Below are 23,012 nucleotides of genomic sequence, written 5' to 3'. Positions count from 1 at the left end.
ATGTATCATCTACAGCAAATCAAGGATGAAATCGAATCCCAACAACGTCCAGTGGCCACTTGTCTTGAGCAAATTCGTCAAATTGTGCTTACAGGAGGCGATGTCTTGTCAGCACCCGAGGTAACAACTCTGGAGAACTCAGGACGCGAGCTGCGCTCTCGTGTGGATCGTGTAAATGATCGCACTGTGCGTTTATTGCGTCGTCTAGAGGCTGGCCGAGATGAGCTAACGAAACTGCGTAGTGAATTGGATGTCTTCTCCGACTGGCTGCAATTGGCCCGCCGCACCTTGGAGGACAAGGAGCGCTCATTGTCGGATCTGACACGTCTGCCATCGCAAGCGGACTCTATTCGGGAATTTGTCAGCGATGTAATTGGACATCAGGCAGATCTACGCTTCATTACCATGGCAGCCCAGAAGTTTGTGGACGAAAGCAAAGAATTCTTGGCGGTCCTTAATGATTTCCGCACGTCGTTGCCCGAGCGTTTGCCTCATGTAGAGCCTCTTTCAAGTGCAGAGAGTCCCATACGACAGGAAGTTTCGCTGGTTTCTGCTCAATACAAGGATCTGCTGAACCGCGTCAATGCTCTGCAGGATCGTGTGTCCGGATTAGGTGGACGCCAACGTGAATACCAAGATGCTCTGGATAAGGCAAACGACTGGCTGAGAAGTGTTCAACCTCGTGTATCACGGGTCATCTCCGAACCCATTGCCGGCGACCCCAAGGCTGTGCAAGATCAGATGAACGAAGCCAAGGCTCTGCATAATGAGATCTTGTCTAGCGGTCGTTTGGTCGACAATGCCCAACAAGCTTTGGATAATCTTCTTCGCAGTCTCGGCGGACAACTCAGTCCAATGGAAATTAACCAATTGGAATTGCCTATTGCTGACTTGAAGAACAACTATCAGAAGTTGCTAGACACTTTGGGTGAACACTGCAAGACACTGGATAAGACCTTGGTCGAATCCCAGGGCGTACAAGATGCCCTCGATAGTCTAGTGAGCTGGGTCAACCAGGCCGAAGACAAATACAAGTTAAATCTGCGTCCAGCATCACTCATTAAAGAACGCCTTCAGGAGCAGATACGTGAGCACAAGGTGCTATTGGCCGATCTGCAATCGCATCAAGCCAGCATCGATAGCATGCAAATCTCAGCTAAACACTTGTTGGCTAGTGCCTCTAATGCTCGCATTGCCAAGAAGGTAGAATCCAATCTTAACGATGTTACTGGCAAGTTTGAAAAACTCTACGAGAAGGTAACCAAACGTGGTGAATTCCTGGACGATGTGTACAACCGCCTGAGCAAATATCTCGATGACATTAGCACCGTAGAGCAGCGCATGGCCAGCTTGCAAGAGGCTTTGGATAGCCGTGAGACCAGTTTGCTTTCTACCGAGGAGTTGGCTCGTCGCATGCAGGATCTGTCCCGAGAAAAGGATCATTTGGCTCCTCTATTCGAGGACTGCGTACGTAATGGCAAGGATCTGATTAGTTTGCGCGACGTCACCGATACGGGAGCTCTACGCGATCGCATCAAGGCATTGGAATCTCAATGGCGCAACATTAACATCAGCATCGATGAGCGCGCCAAACTTTCGAAACAAAAAGCCGAACAGCAATTGGCCTACGAAGGACTTAAAGATCAGGTCCTGTCGTGGTTGGCCAGTACAGAGGCACGTGTCAATGGTCTGGCTCCTGTTGCTATTGATTTGGACAAGATCCGCCAGCAACATGATGAACTTAAACCCATCTGCAAGGATTACCGTGATTATGCCCCAACCATTGATAAGATCAACGATATTGGGTCTCAATACGATGCCTTGATCAGGCCAGAAAGCCCCGCACGTAAGCGTTCCACCTACAGCCCTATTAAGAGAACCAGCCCGCTGAGACGTATGTCCGGAGACACCAGAAGCCCTAGCCCCACCAAGGGAGGCATTCTGTCGCCACTATCGACTGGTTCCAGTGGATTTGGTAGCCGCAGATCCTCTCAAGATGGCTTCCAGTTGTCTGAGTTGTCTCCGGTGCAGCAGCAGTTGAGTGAAATCAATAATCGTTATGGTTTAATTGGTGTCCGCCTCAACGATCGTCAAAATGAAATGGATAACCTGGGTGAAGAGCTGCGTAAACAATATGAAAATCTTAAAGGTTTGGCCCAATTCCTGGATCGCATTCAGCGCCAGGTGCCCAAGGAATCTGTCTCGAACAAGGATGAAGCTGAACGTTGCATCAAGCAGGCCCGTAAGATTCTCGAGGATATGTATGAAAAGCAGAGCTTGCTCGATACGACCAAGGCTCAAATAAAGGAAATTTTGCGCCGCAAGTCTGATGTTCCCGGAGCCGAACAATTGCGCTTGGAGAACGAAAACATCCAAGAGAAATGGAAGAATCTCAATGACATTTGCAAGAACCGCATTGCCTTCTCTGAGAAGCTACGCGATTTCCTCGATACCCATGGCAACTTGAAGAGCTGGCTGGACAGCAAGGAGCGTATGCTTACGGTTCTTGGTCCAATTTCATCGGATCCCCGCATGGTTCAAAGTCAAGTTCAGCAAGTGCAAGTGTTGCGCGAAGAGTTCCGCACCCAGCAACCCCAGCTTAAGCATTTCCAGGAATTGGGACATGATGTTGTCGACCATTTGGCCGGCACACCCGATGCCCAGGCTGTGGAAACGAAGCTAAAGGATGTGCTTAGCAAGTGGGAAGATCTGGTTGGCAAACTAGATGAACGTGCCAATAGTTTGGGTGGCGCTGCCGACAGCTCCAAGGAGTTTGATGCGGCTGTCAATCGTCTACGCGAAGCTTTGCAAAACATAAGCGATAATCTGGATACTTTACCCTTGAATGGCGATCATCAAGAGAATTTGCGCAAGATCGAAAACTTGGAGCGCCAATTGGAAGGTCAACGTCCCCTGCTTGCCGATGTCGAACAATCAGCGGCTACTCTGTGCAATATTTTGGGTGATCCAGCATCGCGTGCCGATGTGAACTCACGTGTGGCTGCCCTGGAGAAACAATATCTTGCTCTGCAAAAGAAACTCGATACCAAGAAGGCAGAGACAGAAGCCTCATTGCGTGATGGTCGCCACTTCGCCGAGAATTGCTCCAAGACTTTGGGTTGGCTCTCGGGCGAGTTATCCAACTTGACCGATCGTCTACTCGTCTCCGCACATAAACCCACGCTACAACATCAAATCGATACACACGAACCCATCTACCGTGAAGTAATGGCCCGCGAGCATGAAATAATTATGCTTATTAACAAAGGCAAGGATTTGTCTGATCGCCAACAAGATCGTGGAGTTAAGCGTGATCTTGATCGCATTCAGCAACAATGGGAAAAACTGCGTCGTGAAGCTGTCGATAGACACACTCGTCTGCAAACGTGCATGGAACACTGTAAGAAATACTCGCAAACCTCTGAGACTTTCCTCGCCTGGTTGCGAACGGCCGAAGATAAATTGGCCGACCTTACTCCCGGTGTTTTATCAAAATCGAAACTAGAGACACGTCTACGTGATTTGCAGACTTTCCGCAGTGAAGTGTGGAAACACTCTGGTGAATTTGAGAACACCAAGGGTCTGGGTGAAACATTCTTGACTAGCTGTGATATTGACAAGGAACCCATAAAGGCCGAACTCCAGGATATACGCGATCGTTGGGAACGACTCAATAACGATCTAATTGCCCGTGCCCATGAGATTGAGAACTGCTCGCGTCGTCTGGGAGATTTCAATGATGAGCTGCGCAATCTGGATCATTCTCTTGGCCGTTGTGAGGATCGTTTAGCCGCCCACGATGCTTTGGGTGGAGCTGCCAAGGATCCCAAATTGCTGGAACGTGTCAAGGCCATTCGCGAGGAGCTTACCAATTTGAGTAAGCCGCTGCAATCGCTCAAGGCTTTGGCCAAGGACATTAGTGCTGAAGCTCGTGCAGCTGGCGGGGATGCAGATCATTTGACCAACGAAGTTGATGGTCTAGCTGATCGCATGTCTGAGTTGCAAGGACGCCTTGATGATCGTTGCGGTGAACTGCAATCAGCTGCCACAGCCGTTTCGCAATTTAACGAACAAATGAAGAGTCTTGGCATCGACCTTAACGATCTAGAGACGGAAATTGAGAAGCTATCTCCACCTGGACGGGAAATTAAGATTGTGCAACAGCAATTGGATGATAATGGCAAGCTGCAAAATAAATTGGATCGCCTGGTCGGTCGTCTAGAAGATGCAGAGCGTGCTGCCGATGTCTTAGTTGATGCAGGATTTGCTGCCGATACCACACAGACACGTGAACAGATTTCTACTCTGCGAAAGACCCTCGGACGTCTAGATAATAGAGTGCGAGATCATGAGGAAAGTTTGCAGAACACTTTGAAGGACCTGCGTGAGTTCTATGACATTCAATCGCAGACTTTGGACGACATTCAAGATGTCAGCGATGAGTTTAAGCGTCTAAAACCAGTTGGTTCAGAATTGGATCAAATACGCCGCCAACAAGAGGACTTCCGTAACTTTAGAGAGCGCAAGGTTGAACCTTTGGCCGTCAATGTTGACAAGGTAAATGTTGCCGGACGTGATCTAGTGAGATCGGCCGCAACAGGTGTGTCAACCAACGTCATTGAAAAGGATTTAGAGAAGTTAAATGACCGCTGGAATGATCTTAAGGAACGCATGAACGAACGCGATCGCCGCCTGGATGTGGCCCTCCTCCAATCGGGCAAATTCCAAGAGGCCCTTGCAGGTCTATCTAAATGGCTTAGTGACACTGAGGAAATGGTTGCCAATCAAAAACCACCAAGTTCTGATTACAAGGTCGTGAAAGCTCAATTGCAAGAGCAGAAATTCCTTAAGAAAATGTTGCTTGACCGTCAGAATTCCATGGGATCACTGGCCAATCTCGGCAAAGAGGTGGCCAATCATTGCGAACCAGCTGAACGTGCTTCGATTGAGAAACAGCTTAACGATTTAATGAAGCGTTTCGATGCTTTGACTGATGGCGCTGAACAGCGTGAACAGGATCTGGAGGAAGCTATGGAAGTGGCTAAGCGTTTCCATGACAAGATTAGTCCATTGGAGTTGTGGCTAGACAATGCCGAGCGCTCGGTGAAGGCCATGGAATTGATTCCAACAGATGAGGAAAAGATCCAGCAGCGTATACGCGAACACGACAACCTACACGATGAAATTTTGGGTAAGAAGCCCGACTTTACGGACTTGGCCGATGTTGCTGCTCAGCTAATGCATTTGGTCAGCGACGAAGAGGCTGTCAATCTGGGAGAAAAAGTACGCGGTGTCACCGAACGTTACACCAATCTGGTAGATGCCAGCGATAACATTGGAGCCCTACTCTCCGAGTCCCGTCAGGGTCTGCGTCACTTGGTTCTTAGCTATCAAGACCTGGTTGCCTGGATGGAGAGCATAGAGAATGAAATGAAACGCTTTAAATCCGTTCCAGTATACACTGAAAAATTGCTCGAACAATTGGACGATCTGTTGGAGTTGAATCAAGATGTCGCGGATCATGCCGCAAATGTAGAATCAACCGTGGAATCTGGTGCCGAACTGATGAAGCACATTTCCAACGATGAGGCCATTCAATTGAAGGATAAGTTGGATTCACTACAACGTCGTTATGGAGATCTAACTAATCGCGGAATTGAGCTGATCAATAGCCTCCACAAAGCGCAACCTCTTGTCCAACAATTCCATGAGGCCCACAACCGTCTGGTCGAATGGATGCAAAGTGCCGAAACTGCATTGGCCCCAAGTGAGCCCCGTCAAGCAGATGTGCTTCGTTTGGAGGGTGAACTTGCTGAAATTCGTCCCGTTTTGGATACCATCAACCTTATTGGACCACAGCTATGCCAATTGTCGCCTGGAGAAGGTGCTGCAACCATCGAGAGCATTGTGACACGTGATAATCGTCGTTTCGATGCCATTGTCGAGCAGATTCAACGCAAGGCCGAACGTCTTCATTTGAGCAACCAGCGTGCCAAGGAAGTAACTGGAGATATTGATGAGTTGCTTGAATGGTTCCGTGAAATGGATACAACCTTGCGTGAAGCGGATCTTCCTGCTATCGATCCCAAACTGGTGCGTGCACAATTGCAGGAGCATCGTTCGATCAACGACGACATCTCCAGCCAGAAGGGCCGAGTGCGCGATGTAACCGCTGCTTCCAAGAAGGTTCTACGTGAGTCGCCACAGAGTGAGAATACGGCCACGTTGCGTGAGAAGTTGGATGATCTCAAGGAAATTGTCGATACCGTGGCTCAATTGTGCAGCGAACGTTTGGGCGTTTTGGAACAGGCTCTACCTCTTTCCGAACACTTTGCCGATTCGCATCAAGGATTGACAACCTGGCTAGATGACATGGAGCAACAGATTTCCCGTTTGAGTATGCCTGCTCTGCGTCCCGATCAAATTACTCTGCAACAGGATAAGAATGAACGTCTACTGCAATCCATTGCCGAGCATAAGCCACTCCTGGACAAGCTCAACAAGACCGGAGAGGCTTTGGGTGCTTTAGTGGCTGAGGAGGATAGTGCAAAGATTAATGAGATTCTCGATACGGATAATGCTCGCTATGCTGCACTCCGCTTGGAGTTGCGTGAACGTCAACAAGCCTTGGAGAGTGCTCTTCAGGAGTCTAGTCAGTTCTCTGACAAGCTGGAAGGCATGTTGCGGGCTTTGGCTAATACAGTCGATCAGGTGAATCAATTGGATCCACTTTCCGCTCTGCCCCAGAAGATTCGCGAACAAATCGAGGACAACGACGCCTTGATGGATGATCTGGATAAGCGACAGGATGCATTCAGTGCTGTGCAGCGCGCGGCCAATGATGTCATTGCCAAGGCTGGTAATAAATCAGATCCCGCAGTACGTGATATCAAGGCTAAGCTGGAGAAGCTTAACAATCTGTGGAATGACGTACAGAAGGCCACCAAGAAACGCGGTGGTTCATTGGAAGATATTCTGCGCGTGGCCGAACCGTTCTGGAAGCAATTGAATAGCGTAATGAAGACACTAAAGGATCTGGAAGAGACACTCTCATGCCAAGAGCCGCCAGCAGCTCAACCACAAGACATCAAGAAACAACAGGTTGCCCTGCAAGAAATCCGTCATGAGATCGATCAGACAAAGCCTGAAGTTGAGCAAGTGCGTCGCCATGGCAGCAATTTGATGAATATGTGCGGCGAACCCGATAAGCCAGAGGTGAAGAAACACATTGAAGATCTGGACAATGCCTGGGATAACATCACCGCATTGTATGCCAAGCGTGAAGAGAATCTCATCGATGCCATGGAGAAGGCCATGGAATTCCATGAGACATTGCAAAATCTGCTCAAGTTCTTGACTAAGGCAGAGGATAAGTTTGCCCATTTGGGACCCGTTGGCTCAGACATTGATGCCGTGAAGCGACAGATTGAGCAACTCAAATCTTTCAAGGATGAAGTCGATCCGCATATGGTTGAAGTAGAAGCATTAAACAGGTGAGTAAACCCCGTTACCCCCTTCCATTTTGGATTTCAATTGGAATTCTTAACTGAACTAATGTATTTCATTATCGTTACCGCGTATTTGCGGTATTCAACATCGACTCGTGTGAATTGGCAGAGGTCTAGAAAGGCAAGAAATAGTTCCGAAAACAAACAAAAAATTAAATTGTTGAAACTGTTCAATCGTTGTTGTTATTGTCTCTATATTTATATATATATCTACTTACTTTAAGTGCCTTGATCTGAATTGAGCGCATGCTTTTCACCTATTATCAATCCGTCACTCAAAACGATCGCCGAATAATCGCCACCAATTTTGCAAAAAAAAAAAATTTACTGCATGAAAACAAAAAAGAAAATCAATTTCTTCCTTACGCTTGCTTTTGTGATTTGATTGTGTTTTTACACATTTTCCCACTTGTCTATATTATTTTCTAATATGATTTTTGATGGATCTTACAGACAAGCTGTGGAATTAACGGAACGTACTTCACCCGAACAAGCGGCATCGATCAGGGAACCTCTTTCGGTGGTCAATCGCCGTTGGGAGTCCTTGCTTCGTGGCATGGTAGATCGTCAGAAGCAATTGGAACATGCCCTGCTTCATTTGGGCCAATTCCAACATGCTTTGAACGAGCTGCTCGTTTGGATCAACAAGACAGATGGCACCTTGGATCAACTGAAACCCATTCCCGGAGATCCACAACTACTCGAGGTTGAGCTAGCCAAATTGAAGGTTCTGGCCAATGACATTCAAGCTCATCAGAACTCGGTTGATACACTCAACGATGCCGGTCGGCAGTTGATTGAAACGGAGAAGGGTTCGTTGGAGGCTTCCACGACACAGGAGAAGTTGCGCAAGCTCAACAACGAATGGAAACAGTTGCTCCAGAAGGCCAGCGATCGTCAACATGAACTGGAAGAAGCTTTACGCGAAGCTCAGGGCTATATTGCCGAAGTCCAGGATATTCTCGGTTGGTTGGGCGATGTTGATGCTGTGATTGGAGCCAGTAAACCAGTGGGAGGTCTACCAGAGACTGCCACCGAACAACTGGAACGCTTCATGGAAGTATACAACGAGCTCGAGGAAAATAGACCAAAGGTCGAGACTATTCAAGCCCAGGGGCAGGAGTACATTAAGCGTCAAAACCAAATGAAAGTTTCGTCCAGCAATCTGCAGCATACTCTGCGGACATTGAAGCAACGCTGGGATGCCGTTGTATCCAGAGCGTCGGACAAAAAGATCAAGTTAGAGATTGCCCTGAAAGAAGCCACTGAATTCCATGAAACTTTGCAAGCCTTTGTCGAATGGTTGACACAAGCTGAGAAGCAGCTTTCGAATGCCGAACCAGTATCACGTGTTCTGGAGACAATCCAGGCCCAGATGGAAGAGCACAAGGTGTTGCAAAAGGATGTTAGCACACACCGCGAAGCCATGCTGTTGCTAGACAAGAAGGGCACACATCTGAAATACTTTAGCCAGAAACAAGATGTGATTCTGATTAAGAATCTGCTCGTCTCGGTGCAGCATCGCTGGGAACGTGTTGTCAGCAAGGCGGCAGAGCGCACTAGGGCTCTGGATCATGGCTACAAAGAGGCTCGTGAATTCAATGATGCTTGGAGTGGTATGATGCAGTATCTGCAGGAGACCGAACAGGTGCTGGATCAAATCATTGAAGAGGCCACTGCATCGAAGGAACCGCAAAAGATCAAGAAGTATATTGGCAAACTAAAGGAGACTCACCGTCAATTGGGAGCCAAGCAGAGCGTCTACGATGGCACCATGCGCACTGGCAAGAACCTCATGGAGCGGGCTCCGAAGGGTGATCGCCCTGTGCTGGACAAGATGCTGCTGGAACTCAAAGAGCAATGGACACGTGTCTGGTCCAAGAGTATTGAACGTCAACGCAAACTGGAGGAGGCCTTGTTGCTTTCCGGACAGTTTAGTGATGCCTTGGGTGAGCTTTTCGACTGGCTAAAGAAGGCCAAGGGTCGTCTGAATGAGAATGGACCTGTCCATGGTGATCTGGAGACAGTGCAAGGTCTGTGCGAGCATCATAAGCATATCGAACAAGATCTGCAGAAGCGTGCTGGCCAAATGCAAGGAGTCCTCAAGACCGGACGTGACCTAGAGCGATCTGGAAATAATCCCGAAGTGGGTCGTCAACTCGATGAGTTGCAATCCATTTGGGAGGAAGTCAAGAATGCTGTCGCCAAGCGTGGAGATCGCCTCCAAGTGGCTCTAGTTGATGCTGAGAAGTTGAATGCTAGTGTCCAGGCTCTTTTCGATTGGTTGGATCATGCCGAGCATAAATTGCGCTACGCCAAGAATGCCCCCGACGATGAGAAGGTATCGCGTGAAATGATGGACATTCACATGGAATTCATGAAGGATTTGCGTGTACGTGAACGCGAAAAGACCGAGACATTCGTCTATGCCGAAGAGATTATCAACAAGGCTTATCCCGATGCCATTCCCATTATCAAGAACTGGCTTTCCATTATCCAGCAACGCTGGGAGGAGGTACGCCAATGGGCCATCAATCGCGAATCCAAGCTGGAGCAGCATTTGCAATCCCTCAAGGATCTTGATGACACCATTGAGGAGCTGTTAGCCTGGCTGAGCGGTCTAGAGGGTACTCTGTTGAGTAAGTTATAAAGGAATCTCTCTCTTTTTTAACCCTTAACTAAAAATTATAATTTCCTTACAGATCTCAAGCACGAACAACTGCCGGATGAGATTCCACCAGTGGAGAAACTCATTGAAGATCACAAAGAGTTCATGGAGAATACGGCACGTCGCCAGAATGAAGTGGATCGTGCTTGCAAGCCACGGCAATTACCGCCAGGTGCTCGCAAACCATCACGTAGCGGCAAGACGCCAGTGTGAGTATTCTCCCACCGACCTCCAAACAAAAGGCTAATTAGCCAACTTTCTGTATATATATATTTTTGTATATTTATTTTCTGCCTTTTTTTCGTTTATTTATTTCTTTTTGTATCCACCGAATTTCTTTTCGATTTTTTTGTTGTGTATTATTGCTACAATTATCCAAAATCAAAACAAACAATATTTCCCCCCGCCAACTGTATTGCACACACCTACACAAATTTCTCTGCCTATCCCGATCTATATATACATATACATAAATGTATATAAACTAGTCGTGGCTCCAGTCACGATCTGCGTGAACAGTCGCCCGATGGCACATTGAGACGTCAAAGGTTTGACCAGCAACTTTTTACTCGCTACTCTTGCTCCTACTCGTTACTCGTAACTCGCTACATCCACTTTTAACTAAGAAGTGGTGATTGTGCTTACTTACCATCAAAACACGATTCACGAAATCCTCTCCAATGTAGCTCTAAAAAAAAAAAACCAATAAACAAAACCTTTTAGAAGCTAACGATATGCACCATTCCCGAAAAAATCATAAACATAATCATCGACAAACATCTTATCCATGCACTCATTCCCACCGAAGGCACCATCTTGCTTATTCACCACTGCTAAAAATCTGCTAAAACTGTTCTTAACTCAGATTTGAATTTTAACTAATTTTCTGTATTTTTTTCCAACAGCTTCAAGGGTTCTCGTGATCAAGGACTCAATGCACGCAAGGGCAGGTGAGTTGTCGTCCTTACTTGAATCTTTAAACCTTAGATACATATTTGATTCCAAAAATAGTTAGTTTACGCATGAAAATTTATGTAAATATCTTGAAAATTTATGAAAAACAACCAAAAATTTCTTTTTGTTTCTCAAAACCAAATATTTTTTGGACTATTTTCGGAAATGCTGCGTCTACAATCTTACTATTTTATCAACTTCAAAAATGAAAATGTTCTTTATTGTTCTTGTTTTTTTTTCATGTTATTGTGAATTGTTTTTTTTTTTTATTTTATTATGTATATATTTATTATTTTTGTGCCGTTTACTTGATCATTTTGTTTATTGTCTTTTCTACTTTCATCTTGTCTGCGCTATCTGTAAAATGTTGCTCATAAAAAATATCTCAAAACAAAACAAAAACAAAAAACTATCCTGCATCTTGCTGCTTTTTTTAAAAAACACGTAACGTAGTCGTGTCACGCCCACACGTGATACACCCGACAGAGATCGCCTGCCGCACTATGGCCCACGATTCTCGCCAAGGTAAGCTATCAACCAGCCAAGAGAGATGCCGCCTGCTACAATCAAGAATTATCATTATCATTACTATCATCAGAATAAGCTGAGCATGCTCTAGAGTTTCCATTTCACTTATTGTTGAATGTGTTTTCTATTGTTTAATCCATTTCCTGAAATCAAATTAAAATGTATTTTTTTCGAATCTTAGCTCAACTGGACCTGATCCTGAATTCCGTTCGCCACGTGCCAAACTTCTGTGGAACAAGTGGCGTGATGTATGGATGCTGTCATGGGAACGTCAACGACTTTTGCATGAGCATCTTATGTATTTGAAGGATGTAGAGCGTGCCCGCAACTTTAGCTGGGATGATTGGCGCAAGAGGGTAAGAAAAAATACAAATACTTTTCATTTCCAACTTGCATGCTAATTGTTAACTTTATTCACAGTTCCTTAAGTACATGAACCACAAGAAATCTCGTCTAACTGATCTGTTCCGTAAAATGGACAAGGATAACAATGGCATGATACCACGCGATGTTTTCATCGATGGCATACTCAATACAAGTAAATCCTCAACTGCGAAAGTAAAAGTTCCTTGATTAAGTTTAAGCTTTCTCTTTGATTAGAATTCGATACTTCTGGCTTGGAAATGAAAGCTGTGGCCGATCTTTTTGATCGCAATGGTGAAGGTCTTATCGATTGGCAGGAATTCATTGCCGCTTTGCGTCCAGATTGGCAAGAGCGTAAGCCAGCTACCGATAATGACAAGATACACGATGAAGTCAAGCGTTTGGTTATGCTTTGCACATGTCGACAAAAGTTCCGTGTATTCCAAGTGGGCGAGGGCAAATACAGAGTGAGTTTAACTTGCCATTAATCGTTTGATCTAAACTAAAAGTGTCCCTTTTTCGTTGTTTAGTTTGGCGATTCACAAAAACTACGCCTGGTTCGTATCCTGCGCAGCACTGTTATGGTGCGTGTGGGTGGCGGTTGGGTTGCCCTCGATGAATTCCTGCAGAAGAATGATCCTTGTCGCGGTAAGTTTAAATCCAAACAGTCCCCACTTAAAAATAGATTTCTCTTAATGCCACAATATATCTTTAGTTGTGTTGCGTACCTTAAAAAATAAATCTCACATCTCACACACATATATAATATATATATATAATATTTCCCGAAAAGTCATTTAGACTTTTATATTCCAATTCGTGAAGCATCATCATTATCATTATCATCCAGTAAAAGTCATGTAATCTTGTTGTAGTCCACACCCTCAACTGAACTCAACTCAACTCAATTCATGCATTTTGTCCAAGATTTGATGCATCATTAAAAAACAAAAACAAAAAAATTACATCTCATTTACATACATCATATAGGTACAGTTGTGATTTAACAACTAATTACATCATATTTTTTTTCCAACTGCTAAAAAATAATATTAATACCAAACGGATATGGTCATTTAACCAACAACCAAAACCAAAAGATAAAATCAAACCTACCAAATACTGTGCCTAAAAAAAAAAAAAAAACTGAAATAAAAACCAACAGTTTAACCTACATACATCAACAATTAATCAATTTTTTGGTTCAGAAGTTGCTTAAATAATTTCTAAAAACTTAAAAAATAAAACCAAGCGAGCTTTTTAGTTTTGTTGTTCTTTTTGCCATCCTGCGAAAGGGCGTCCAAAGGTCGCCGCCTCATACACAATAACCAAAACGAAATCAACCAAGAAACGTAATACCAAAACAACCTCAATCGAAAAGCCTCCATAACTTAGTCTGGGGCCTTTAATTGACTGACATAATATGCATAAATCCTTTTTACGTTACCTACCTCATCCTCATTTTTGTTGCTTTGTTTCTTTTAATGGGTTTACTATATCTACATATCTATCTGTATACATAAACACACACATATATCCACATTCTGTAGTTATTTATTAACTAGTTTAACTTATTTATTTTGTTCCTGCCCTTCCTCTTTCTGCTTACATTGTTAGTGTTGCATGTTGCTTTATCATGTCTTATTGTTTTGTCCTTTATATTCATTCTAACCTTAATGTTTAACCGTTTACTGTTGCCGTAACTGTACTCGAGCTGTTAGTCAACAGTTGTGGACTGTACTGCGCCGTTTGGGAACAGTTTGAAACTGTTCTCGATTGCTTGGTAACAGTGTTTAACGGTTATTGTTTTCCTTTAGTTGAAATTTTAACAATATTTGTTGATTGAAATTTTTTTTGTTTTTTTTCGTTTTAACTAATCAAATTTTATGTTTTCCCCCCTTTCTTTTTTTTTTCTATTACCTTCTTTGTTATTACAATACCAAAACCATTGATCCCGACAAATGAATCAATATATATATATATATAATCTTCGCTTGCGCCGTCCACGCCCACGCCCAACGCACAAACAAAAAAAATGCCTGCGCCCAAAAAAAAAAAAAAAAAAAAAAAAAAAACACCAACTACTAAAAACCATAAACTTTGTGTGAAACAAAAACAAATATTTTGCGGTAACAAAATTTTCGTTTTGTTATTGTTGTTGTTTATATATATATATGTTCGCAAATCAATCAAACCATACACACGCATCAAATGATATATCTATGTGTGCGCGCGCTATATAATCTGGGGAGAGCAGCCAAGGGACGCACTAACATTGAGCTACGCGAGCAATTCATATTGGCCGATGGCGTATCACAGAGCATGGCCGCATTTACGTCCAAGCGTGGCTCATCCGCAGCTACAGCGGCATCCTCACCCAATTCTGGCCAAAATGGCGGCAGCGGCAACTTGCCGCCATATATGAGTGGACAGGGTCCCATCATAAAGGTAAATCACAAAACCAAAGCTAAAGGGAAATGAAATCCTCTCCATCCCATCCAAATCCCCACTATTTCCCCCATCCAAACAAAAAAAATGGGCACAAGGTAAGTGCTCATAGTTTTGAATTCGTTTTGGGCACGTTGTATGTGTGTACATTGTGTGTATGTGTGTGTGTGTTGCTGTTGACCATGAGAACTACGCTCGCTGCTGCGCCGACGCCGCTGCCACAGACCTTTTTAGTTTTGTTTTTTTTTTTCTTGCATGAGAACTATTTCTGTAAAACTTTGTATAAATTTCGTTCTTATAATTTTGCCCATCTCTTTTGAGTTTTATGCTAAAAAACAAAAAAACCAACGAACCAAAAAAAAAGTACAGTTTTTAGTTGAAAGTACAGTACACTTCCCCCCATCAAATTTTTGGTCGATTTTGAGGTTAGGTTGTTGTGGTTGTTGATCCATCACAGCCTTTAAATGATCATATACCGTTTGGGCCAATAAAATCAAATTTTTCTACTTGGCTCTAAACAAACGTATTCGAATATTCGTAAAAATTCCATTTAATACACAGCTGATGAGCATTTGGCCGAATTAATGCCAATCTTTGAGAAAATCCGTGCACAAGATCAAGTTCCATGCGCCTTTCCCATACACATGGGTGCCGGCGGTACGGTATTTGTACGTTGCAATACCAGCCGCTCAGTGCCATTAAGTCCACATGTGCTGCATTGTCATCCAACAACACACTGGGTAAGTTCTCGTCGCTAGAGATTGGCTACACAACCAGGAACAGAAGCCTTAAAAGGATGGAAATATGGGAGGGTCTTCTCTATAACTGCAAAACAAAACGAACAATCAATAAATTCTAATCTAATATTGTCTCCCCTTTCCCATCGTTTAGGTACGCGAGCGTTCTGTACGCTCCATACCCATGTCGAGACCATCCCGCTCATCGCTATCAGCTAGCACACCCGACTCTCTAAGCGATAATGAGGGCAGCCATGGTGGTCCCTCGGGTCGTTATACACCGCGCAAGGTCACCTATACGAGCACGCGCACAGGTCTCACGCCAGGAGGCTCACGTGCCGGCTCTAAGCCAAACTCACGCCCGCTTAGCAGACAAGGTTCGAAGCCACCATCGCGACATGGTTCAACTCTGTCACTGGATAGTACAGGTAAGATAGGTGACATTTTCAACATAAGCTGTGAAATGGGTGGAACTTTTGTCCCCTAAAGTATGCAATGGGGAGTCAACAATTTTGCATTTTATGTATCCAAATATGGAACAGGGCATACCAAAACTTATATAGTTGTTGTCGTTCAGCATATTGCATACTTTATGGCACAAATTTGCTTGTGTTTTTTTAAGAGACATAACTAAAGTGTTTCCATTTCCTTCTACAGACGATCACACACCCTCACGCATTCCGCAACGTAAACCCTCGACAACCAGCACAACGAGTGGTACAACACCGCGTCCAGCGCGTCTCTCAGTGACAACATCAACCACGCCGGGCAGTCGCTTAAATGGCGGCACTAGCACCATAACCCGCAAAACTGCCTCCGGTTCGGCTAGTCCAGCACCCACCAGGTAGGCACTATAAGTTTCCAATCCTCCACATTAGAGCTTTTAAAGAAGACAGAAGATTTAAAACAAAAACAAACACCAAAAACAAAATTCTAATTTATTCTTTTTATTTATTTTTTATGACATTATTTTTCGGTTTCGCCATTAATAACCAACAAATCAACTCACACACAAAATCAAACCAAAAAAACCTCATACCCAATTGGCATACGATATCGAAATTTTTGACATTTGCTTGATTGCAACTAAAACCAATATAAACAAAACATACATTAAAACAAACCAAAAACAAAAAAAAAAAAAAATGCCTGTAATGCCTGAATACAGCAACGGAGGCATGAGTAGATCATCCAGTATACCAGCACTAACCGGCTTCGGCTTCAAACCTGTTAGGTAATAATTGCATATCATGCGCAACAAAAAACACTAAACATATTTATTATTTTTAATTTTAAACTATTAGAAATGTAAGTCAGGATAATTTATATTTAAGCAGACATTATGGTTATGGTTAATTAAAATGCTAACTATTTGTTGTAATCTCCCCCCTCAAACCATCCTAAAAACTATTTATCAACCAAAAAAACTAAAGCCAAAAACCATCACGGATTCCGGTTAAGATAAACTCCTCATTTGATTCCAAGTCAACATCGCCCACCAGCTCGACTGCGAATCCAAACAGCTTGGGGTAATGTGAACCAGCTTAGCCAGTTTAATTAGATAGATAACACCAAACTCGATCAATCAACAATTACCATATAAAATAAAACAAAAAAAAAAAAAAAAAAACAATAGCAAGTAAATATTTAAACCTTATTTTTTTAAATTGTTGTCAAGAGTTATGTTTATTTTATGTTATGATCAATGCAAAGCATGGCCAAAAATTTGTTGAAAAATTTTGCATGTTATTGTGACCAGAAATTTGTTAAATTTGAAGCAGCATTAAGTTTTTGTTTATTACTTTTTTCACATTTGTTAATTGTTAAATGAATTAATTGTTAATATATAACTAATGTAAACTATATATTCTTATTTAGGCGAAACATTAGCGGAAGTTCAACACCTTCGGGAATGCAGACACCGCGCAAAAGCTCAGCCGAGCCCACATTTAGCTCGACCATGAGACGCACATCGCGTGGCACTACGCCCACAGAGAAGCGTGAACCCTTCCGTCTATAAATGGAGGCCCACACACACACACACACACAAACACACACAGAATGTTGCCAATTATCAAAAAATCATAACTAACCACAGCACTGAAATTTCACTTTCCCAAAAATCTATACATTGACAACGAATGTAAAGAAACATAGAGAGAGAGACAGAAAGAAACAGCACCCAGTTTTCTATATACAAAGAAAGTGCCCAACAATATATAATCACTATATATATTTTGATAAAACAAAAAAAAAAAGAAAAGACAAACTAAAAGCTGAACAGAAAATTTGAATGAAAGCAAGCAAGCAACCAACCAACCTACTTACGAGTACTACTAAATACTAATAACTCTTTTGCTACTACTAATTTGTAATGCCTACTACAAAACAACTACCTTTATTTCTACTAGTTATTATACACACACACATATATATACATATATACATATATGTATGTATGTATATATATTTTCCAAAATTTATCATTTGTATATACTTATAAACAAATTGAAACCTAAATTAATGCAAAATACACTCCAAGTGCTTTAAGGCAACAAGAAAATTATATAAAAATAAAAATAAAAAAAACATATATAGGGAAAGAAAGAAAGAAGAAAAAAAAAAACACATTCGAATTAAAGAACGTTAGTTATCCTGTCAGTCTATAGATATTCCTTGGTTCATTAAGTGATTTAACAAAATCGCCAGTTTGTTAAACCACTTGATCTCTGGGGAAGCTATAACTATGGCAGAATTTCTGCGTACCAAAAAAAAAAAAAAAAAAAAACAAAAACACAAAAACATAACAAAAAGGAAAAAAAATCCCATTTAAGAGAAAAAAATTTGATTTTGTTCTGTTATTTAACTAATAGTAAAGTGAAAGTGTAAGCCGCATAAAGAAAATATTTAATTATTTACTAAAAGTCATTACTATAAGTTTAATTAATACCTTAATTGTTAAGCGACAAATCAACCCCGCCCATCCCTTACCCAAACCCCAAATCCCAATACACAGATTTTGTAATGCATAATTTGTTTAATATATATTTATGTATTTGCAATTGCAATGGAAAATTTATTATACAATAGAGAAACCGAGATGATGATCGAAAGAAAATGCCCTTTATATAAATATTGTAAAATACTAATACTAAATTATTTTGTTGTATGAAACGAATGAAAACAAATGCATTAAAAACAAAACGTTTTTTTTACATATATAATTCAATTAAATTAAAACAATTTCAAAGAAAAATAAAACCTTTTTCGACAAAAAATTTAATAACAAAACGAAACGAGTTTAATTTTAATGAAATTGATTCTGCTGTTGGAAAACGAAAGATCACAACCGGACTAGGACTTTTAAAAATGGAATTACAAAAACTCTGCTCTTAACACAGTCGATTATAGTCGTTGATTAGAGAAGTTGTTTGCCAAAGGATGAGATCATTTTTTCTGCCCAAAAACTTATTGACACCTTTGTAAATTACCTTCTAGGATTCTATCTCAAATAAAGAAACCCAGAATTTATTTTTCTTGTTTGTATCTATTTTCAGAAGTCACAGAATGAACAATAGATACATATATCGTTTCCCGAAATGTTTAGTTATTAGCCTTAGACATCTTTACTGATGTATATCATAACCAATTGACAAATTTGATAATTTTAACATTAATTCTCAATAGACGCATTTATATTCACATTTTTGACAGTCGATTTGTTTTTGATAACAGACTATTTAAGAGGTAATTTAGAAGACAAAATGTTGACATAATATCAGTAAACCAAATATATTTCATCATATTCCCATTCCCATAATCATATTAATATTTTTATACTTATTTAACTAATAATTATGAAAGAGTTCCATATAGTTTAAAATAGGCCCGTGGAACACCATAAGCAAACCAAGTTGTATCGACCAAATATTCACCTTCAGGAAATGGTAACAATATTGTTGCTCGATAGTCAATTGAATTAATAGGAACCTTCTCTACTATAATGTCGTGCTGAAAATATAATATCATCTAGTAATGTAATAAAGAAACTAAAAAAAAAAGCAAACCCAATTAACATACATTAAATGGACACTTGTGATTCACATTTGCGTACTGTGAAATAAATCCAAAGAAATATTTTGATACTGGATTTCTTGAGTTGATATTTCCAAGATATTTGCATCCATCGGTAGTAAAATTGTACAGAAATGGCTTATACCCATTTAAACGTTTCATAAGTGCCAAGTTGACCTGAAATTGAAGTGACTTTTACGGGCTTAAGGTTATAGGATAATTATTATTGGTTACTACCGAAAAATTGGTAACAGGAAGCTCGTACAAATTGACTTTGACTGTAAAGTATTTGTAACTTCGGTTCACCGATTTAAAAAAACAAGATTCAAAATCACAAAATGCCTTATCAAGACTTTCACATTTAATATTTGTAAACTCAAATTTAGAATTGATATTTGTGAATATAGTGAAAGATACGATGAACCAAAATGTCAATTTATAATGCGACCTCATTCTGATAGCTCTATGGATTGGCAGGCGACTAATGACATTATCCGAACAGAAGTAAACAGTTGATGCTTATAATGTTCAGTGGTTTAATTACTGTATTTAAATAGGTATTAAATCATTGCAAATGACGATAAAAGAGATATTTGTTTTTGAATCATTATGTACCTAGTGGTTAAAGGGTATATTCAACTAAGATTCCCTTTAAAATAAGATGAAAGAAATACAAAGCAGTCGCACTATAAGTAGAAACATATTTTATACCAAAAAAATGTCCTTATCTAAAGAGGGTATAATAATTTTTGGAGAGATACATATCGCTTTAGCCAAAGCACATCCAGTTAGAACTATTGGGTTAATCAGGTGGCATCCTGTAAGTATGCTACAAAATATTTATTTCTTTGAACTTTAAAATCTTTGATTCCGTTCCATTTTTTCTTTCATCCTTAGTTAAGTTGAAAATTATATTTTTGATTTTGAAATTCGTTTTATTGATTTAATTGTACAATCATAATTAATTTGTTAATTTTTTTGTTGTTTTTGACACATTGAAATTGGATTCGCTTGAAATATCATGACTGCGATCGAATATCGTAATTTTCTCTTTTTCGGTATTGCTACACAAAACATTCAGTTGAATTGCTAGATATATATATATGTATATTTGTTTTGGATATTGTGAGTGACAGTAATTGCTAATGCTAAATCCTTTAATTCCATCGATATCGGTTGTGTATGTGTGAGTCTGTTATCCAGTTTACATTTCAATTGAGTGACTAGAAATCGTTTTTCCAACTTGTGCTATGTATGTATATATAGAGACTGTCACACACAGAGAGAAATATTTAATTGATTGAAAATTATGCGTATTTTGGAATATTAATATCATCGTTATCAACATTCTAGTCGATCTTTGTTTGTGTTTGTTTTTGTGTGTGTGCTCGTCAACGCCAGCGCTGCCAGTTGGTGCTGCTAAATACTTCTTACTAAACTTTATCTTGGCCTTCTACTAATTCCACTTCTCGCTCTCTTTCGCTTTCTCTACTAATTCGTAATATCGTTAATTTGTCGGCATAATGCCGCCCAAGTCTTTTGTAAACCATTACAAATATCGTTATAGTTAAATTGTACAACTTAAATTACAATAGAAAAAATTAGCTAAACATAATTTAAAAAAGGAATAATAGTAAAAAATTCACAGAAACGAGTGCGCCTTTAAGAACTTAAAAAATGTGTGGAGGAGGGGTGGTGAGGGAAGGATGGGATCTCCTCATTCTCATCTATTTGCTGGGAGGGGAATAGAAAATGCTTCATTGTGTATTAGCAGCATGGCAACGTTATGGCTATTCTAGTCTGGATTAATAGAGTTATATCTGGAAGCCATTGTCACCTGGCATGGCCAGAGCCAGCTGCCTGAGCCTTTGCCTGTTTGCCCGTTCCAGTTCCGGTTGGATTTCCACCACCTGAAGGATTGGCTCCACCTCCAGTTCCGCTTGTGGAACTCTGTGCCCCATCACCACGCTCACCACGATTCCCACCATGATGTCCATGTCCATGATGATGATGGTGGTTATGATGACGTCGTCCACCTCGATAATGCCGACGATTATGGTGCTGATAATTGTTATTAGTTGGCTCTGGCGTTATGCGTTGCGTCTCCTGGACAACGGGAGCAAAGCAACTGCTGCTGCCAGTGGGCTTAGAAGCAAGTTCCTCCTTTACAGCGGGAACGGCAAGTTTTTTGGCAGCTTCTGCTTCGCCTCGGCGGCGTATATCCTCTTCAGTTTCTATGGATATGACTGCTGCTCCCTCTGCCTCCACATCTATGATGGCTCCGCGACTCTTTTGCTGGAGATATAATTGCGACATGCGTTGTTGCATTTCGCGCAATTCTTGAGTTACCCGGAAATCCGGAGCATTCTCCAACTCTGACGGCGGCATGGCGCACTTAAGGCTATCCGATTCGTCACTGATTAGCTCCCGACAGACGGGACATAGGGCTTGAAAAGGGTCGGCTGTCTTTTGAAGCCAGGCAGGTAATTTATCAAACTCCTCCTGGTAGTTGCGACGCAGGGCATGCAAATGCCTGGCCAGACAATAGCTGTGTAAATAATGAAAGCACTCCGTCCGGGTGAATTCATCGCCGTCACTGAATCCATACAAACAGATGACACACTGGCCACTAGGCAAATTGCTGCCGGTCAAATGTTCACGCACCACCTCGATGAGATCAAAGACGACGGGAAAACCAAGAGACTCCTTTATTTTGGCATTGCAAGCACTCCGTATGGCCTCAAGGCGAGCATCGTCTAATCCTCGAGGGCGCAGCAATTTAAAGGCAGGGCTCACATCCGGATAGCCGGTTGGCGGTAGCACCTGCAGTGTGACACATATATACTGCTGATCCTCCTCCTCCCCGGTCAGGGGGCAGAACTGTAGTCTCAATCATGTCCACCGAGCCGCTATAAACCAACAAGAAAAATATAATCAAAAAGTTGTCACTTAACACCGCAAACTTCATTTTTTTAACCTAGCGGAGCGCTTCACCGATACATCGTCCATCAGGATAGCTTCCAGGGACTCCACCTCGTCTTGCAAACTGCAAAAAAGGGGGAAAGAAGGAAACAAAATATGCAATGCATTTCCAGAATTTCCCGCAATCAAAAACACGGCCTGAACCTTGCATTTCACTTACGCATCCATTTCGCTGCTTAAAGTCCTTAGATTTCGAGTATTTCTCCAAGTTTTTAATTTAAAAAATCGATTTATTTTCAAGAACAACAAAAACAACGGCCAATATTTTTTTGTTTACAAACTCACCACTAGGGCTGCAAAACCATCGATGGGAAAACTATCGAATGCAGTTAATATCGATTGTTTTGCAGCCCTACTCGCCACGGAACTCGATATCCACTTTTTCAAAAGTCATCGATAATTCTGAAGAGTTGGCAGCGCTGTAATCAAGTCGCGCGAATTCGAAAGTTCTTTTGCCTTTAATGCGATTTTTGAATTTGCTCAAACCAATTAAAAGACGATTAAACTCAATTACAATGGAAATGTGTTAAACAAAACAATAAAATGTAGAATTAAGGTGTGTTAGTATTCTATTGAACTATTTTTCAGTTTTTTTTATTAGATGTCAAACCAGATTTGTTAAGAATAAGCTGCTTAAGACTCGATGGTTGTAGATATTACTTGGATAGTTCTGCATTTCTCTTGAAATGTTGGTTCTCTCTCTTACTCGCTCTCTCTCTTTTTCTCCATTTACCCTTAACAAAGGCGGCA

General features: G+C 41.5%; 2 protein-coding genes across 2 annotated transcripts in view; one reads left to right on the top strand and one right to left on the bottom strand.

Moving 5' to 3' along the window:
* The window catches only part of shot (dystonin-like protein short stop), a 65,313-nt gene extending 46,811 nt beyond the window's left edge, over positions 1-18,502 (top strand). Inside the window, 14 exon segments of the mRNA XM_068291695.1 lie at positions 16-7,493; positions 7,962-10,147; positions 10,211-10,385; positions 10,665-10,724; positions 11,082-11,126; positions 11,584-11,655; positions 11,840-12,014; positions 12,079-12,196; positions 12,259-12,488; positions 12,552-12,669; positions 14,279-14,469; positions 15,361-15,634; positions 15,864-16,050; positions 17,085-18,502. Of these exon segments, the coding sequence (XP_068147796.1) occupies positions 16-7,493; positions 7,962-10,147; positions 10,211-10,385; positions 10,665-10,724; positions 11,082-11,126; positions 11,584-11,655; positions 11,840-12,014; positions 12,079-12,196; positions 12,259-12,488; positions 12,552-12,669; positions 14,279-14,469; positions 15,361-15,634; positions 15,864-16,050; positions 17,085-17,226 (11,451 nt within the window). The 3' untranslated portion in view covers positions 17,227-18,502.
* Positions 18,503-20,366: 1,864 nt separating this feature from the next.
* On the bottom strand, positions 20,367-22,563 carry LOC137576161 (E3 ubiquitin-protein ligase RNF25). The gene is given in 4 exon segments (XM_068289088.1): positions 20,367-22,154; positions 22,156-22,189; positions 22,258-22,326; positions 22,423-22,563. Coding segments are annotated over 4 exon segments (1,152 nt in total). The 5' UTR covers positions 22,431-22,563; the 3' UTR covers positions 20,367-21,113.
* Positions 22,564-23,012: the final 449 nt, after the last annotated feature.

The sequence above is a fragment of the Drosophila tropicalis genome, unplaced genomic scaffold, assembly GCF_018151085.1.
Source record: "Drosophila tropicalis isolate 14030-0801.00 unplaced genomic scaffold, ASM1815108v1 contig_593, whole genome shotgun sequence".
NCBI lineage: Eukaryota > Metazoa > Arthropoda > Insecta > Diptera > Drosophilidae > Drosophila > Drosophila tropicalis.
This window is presented reverse-complemented; position numbering and strand designations above follow the sequence as displayed.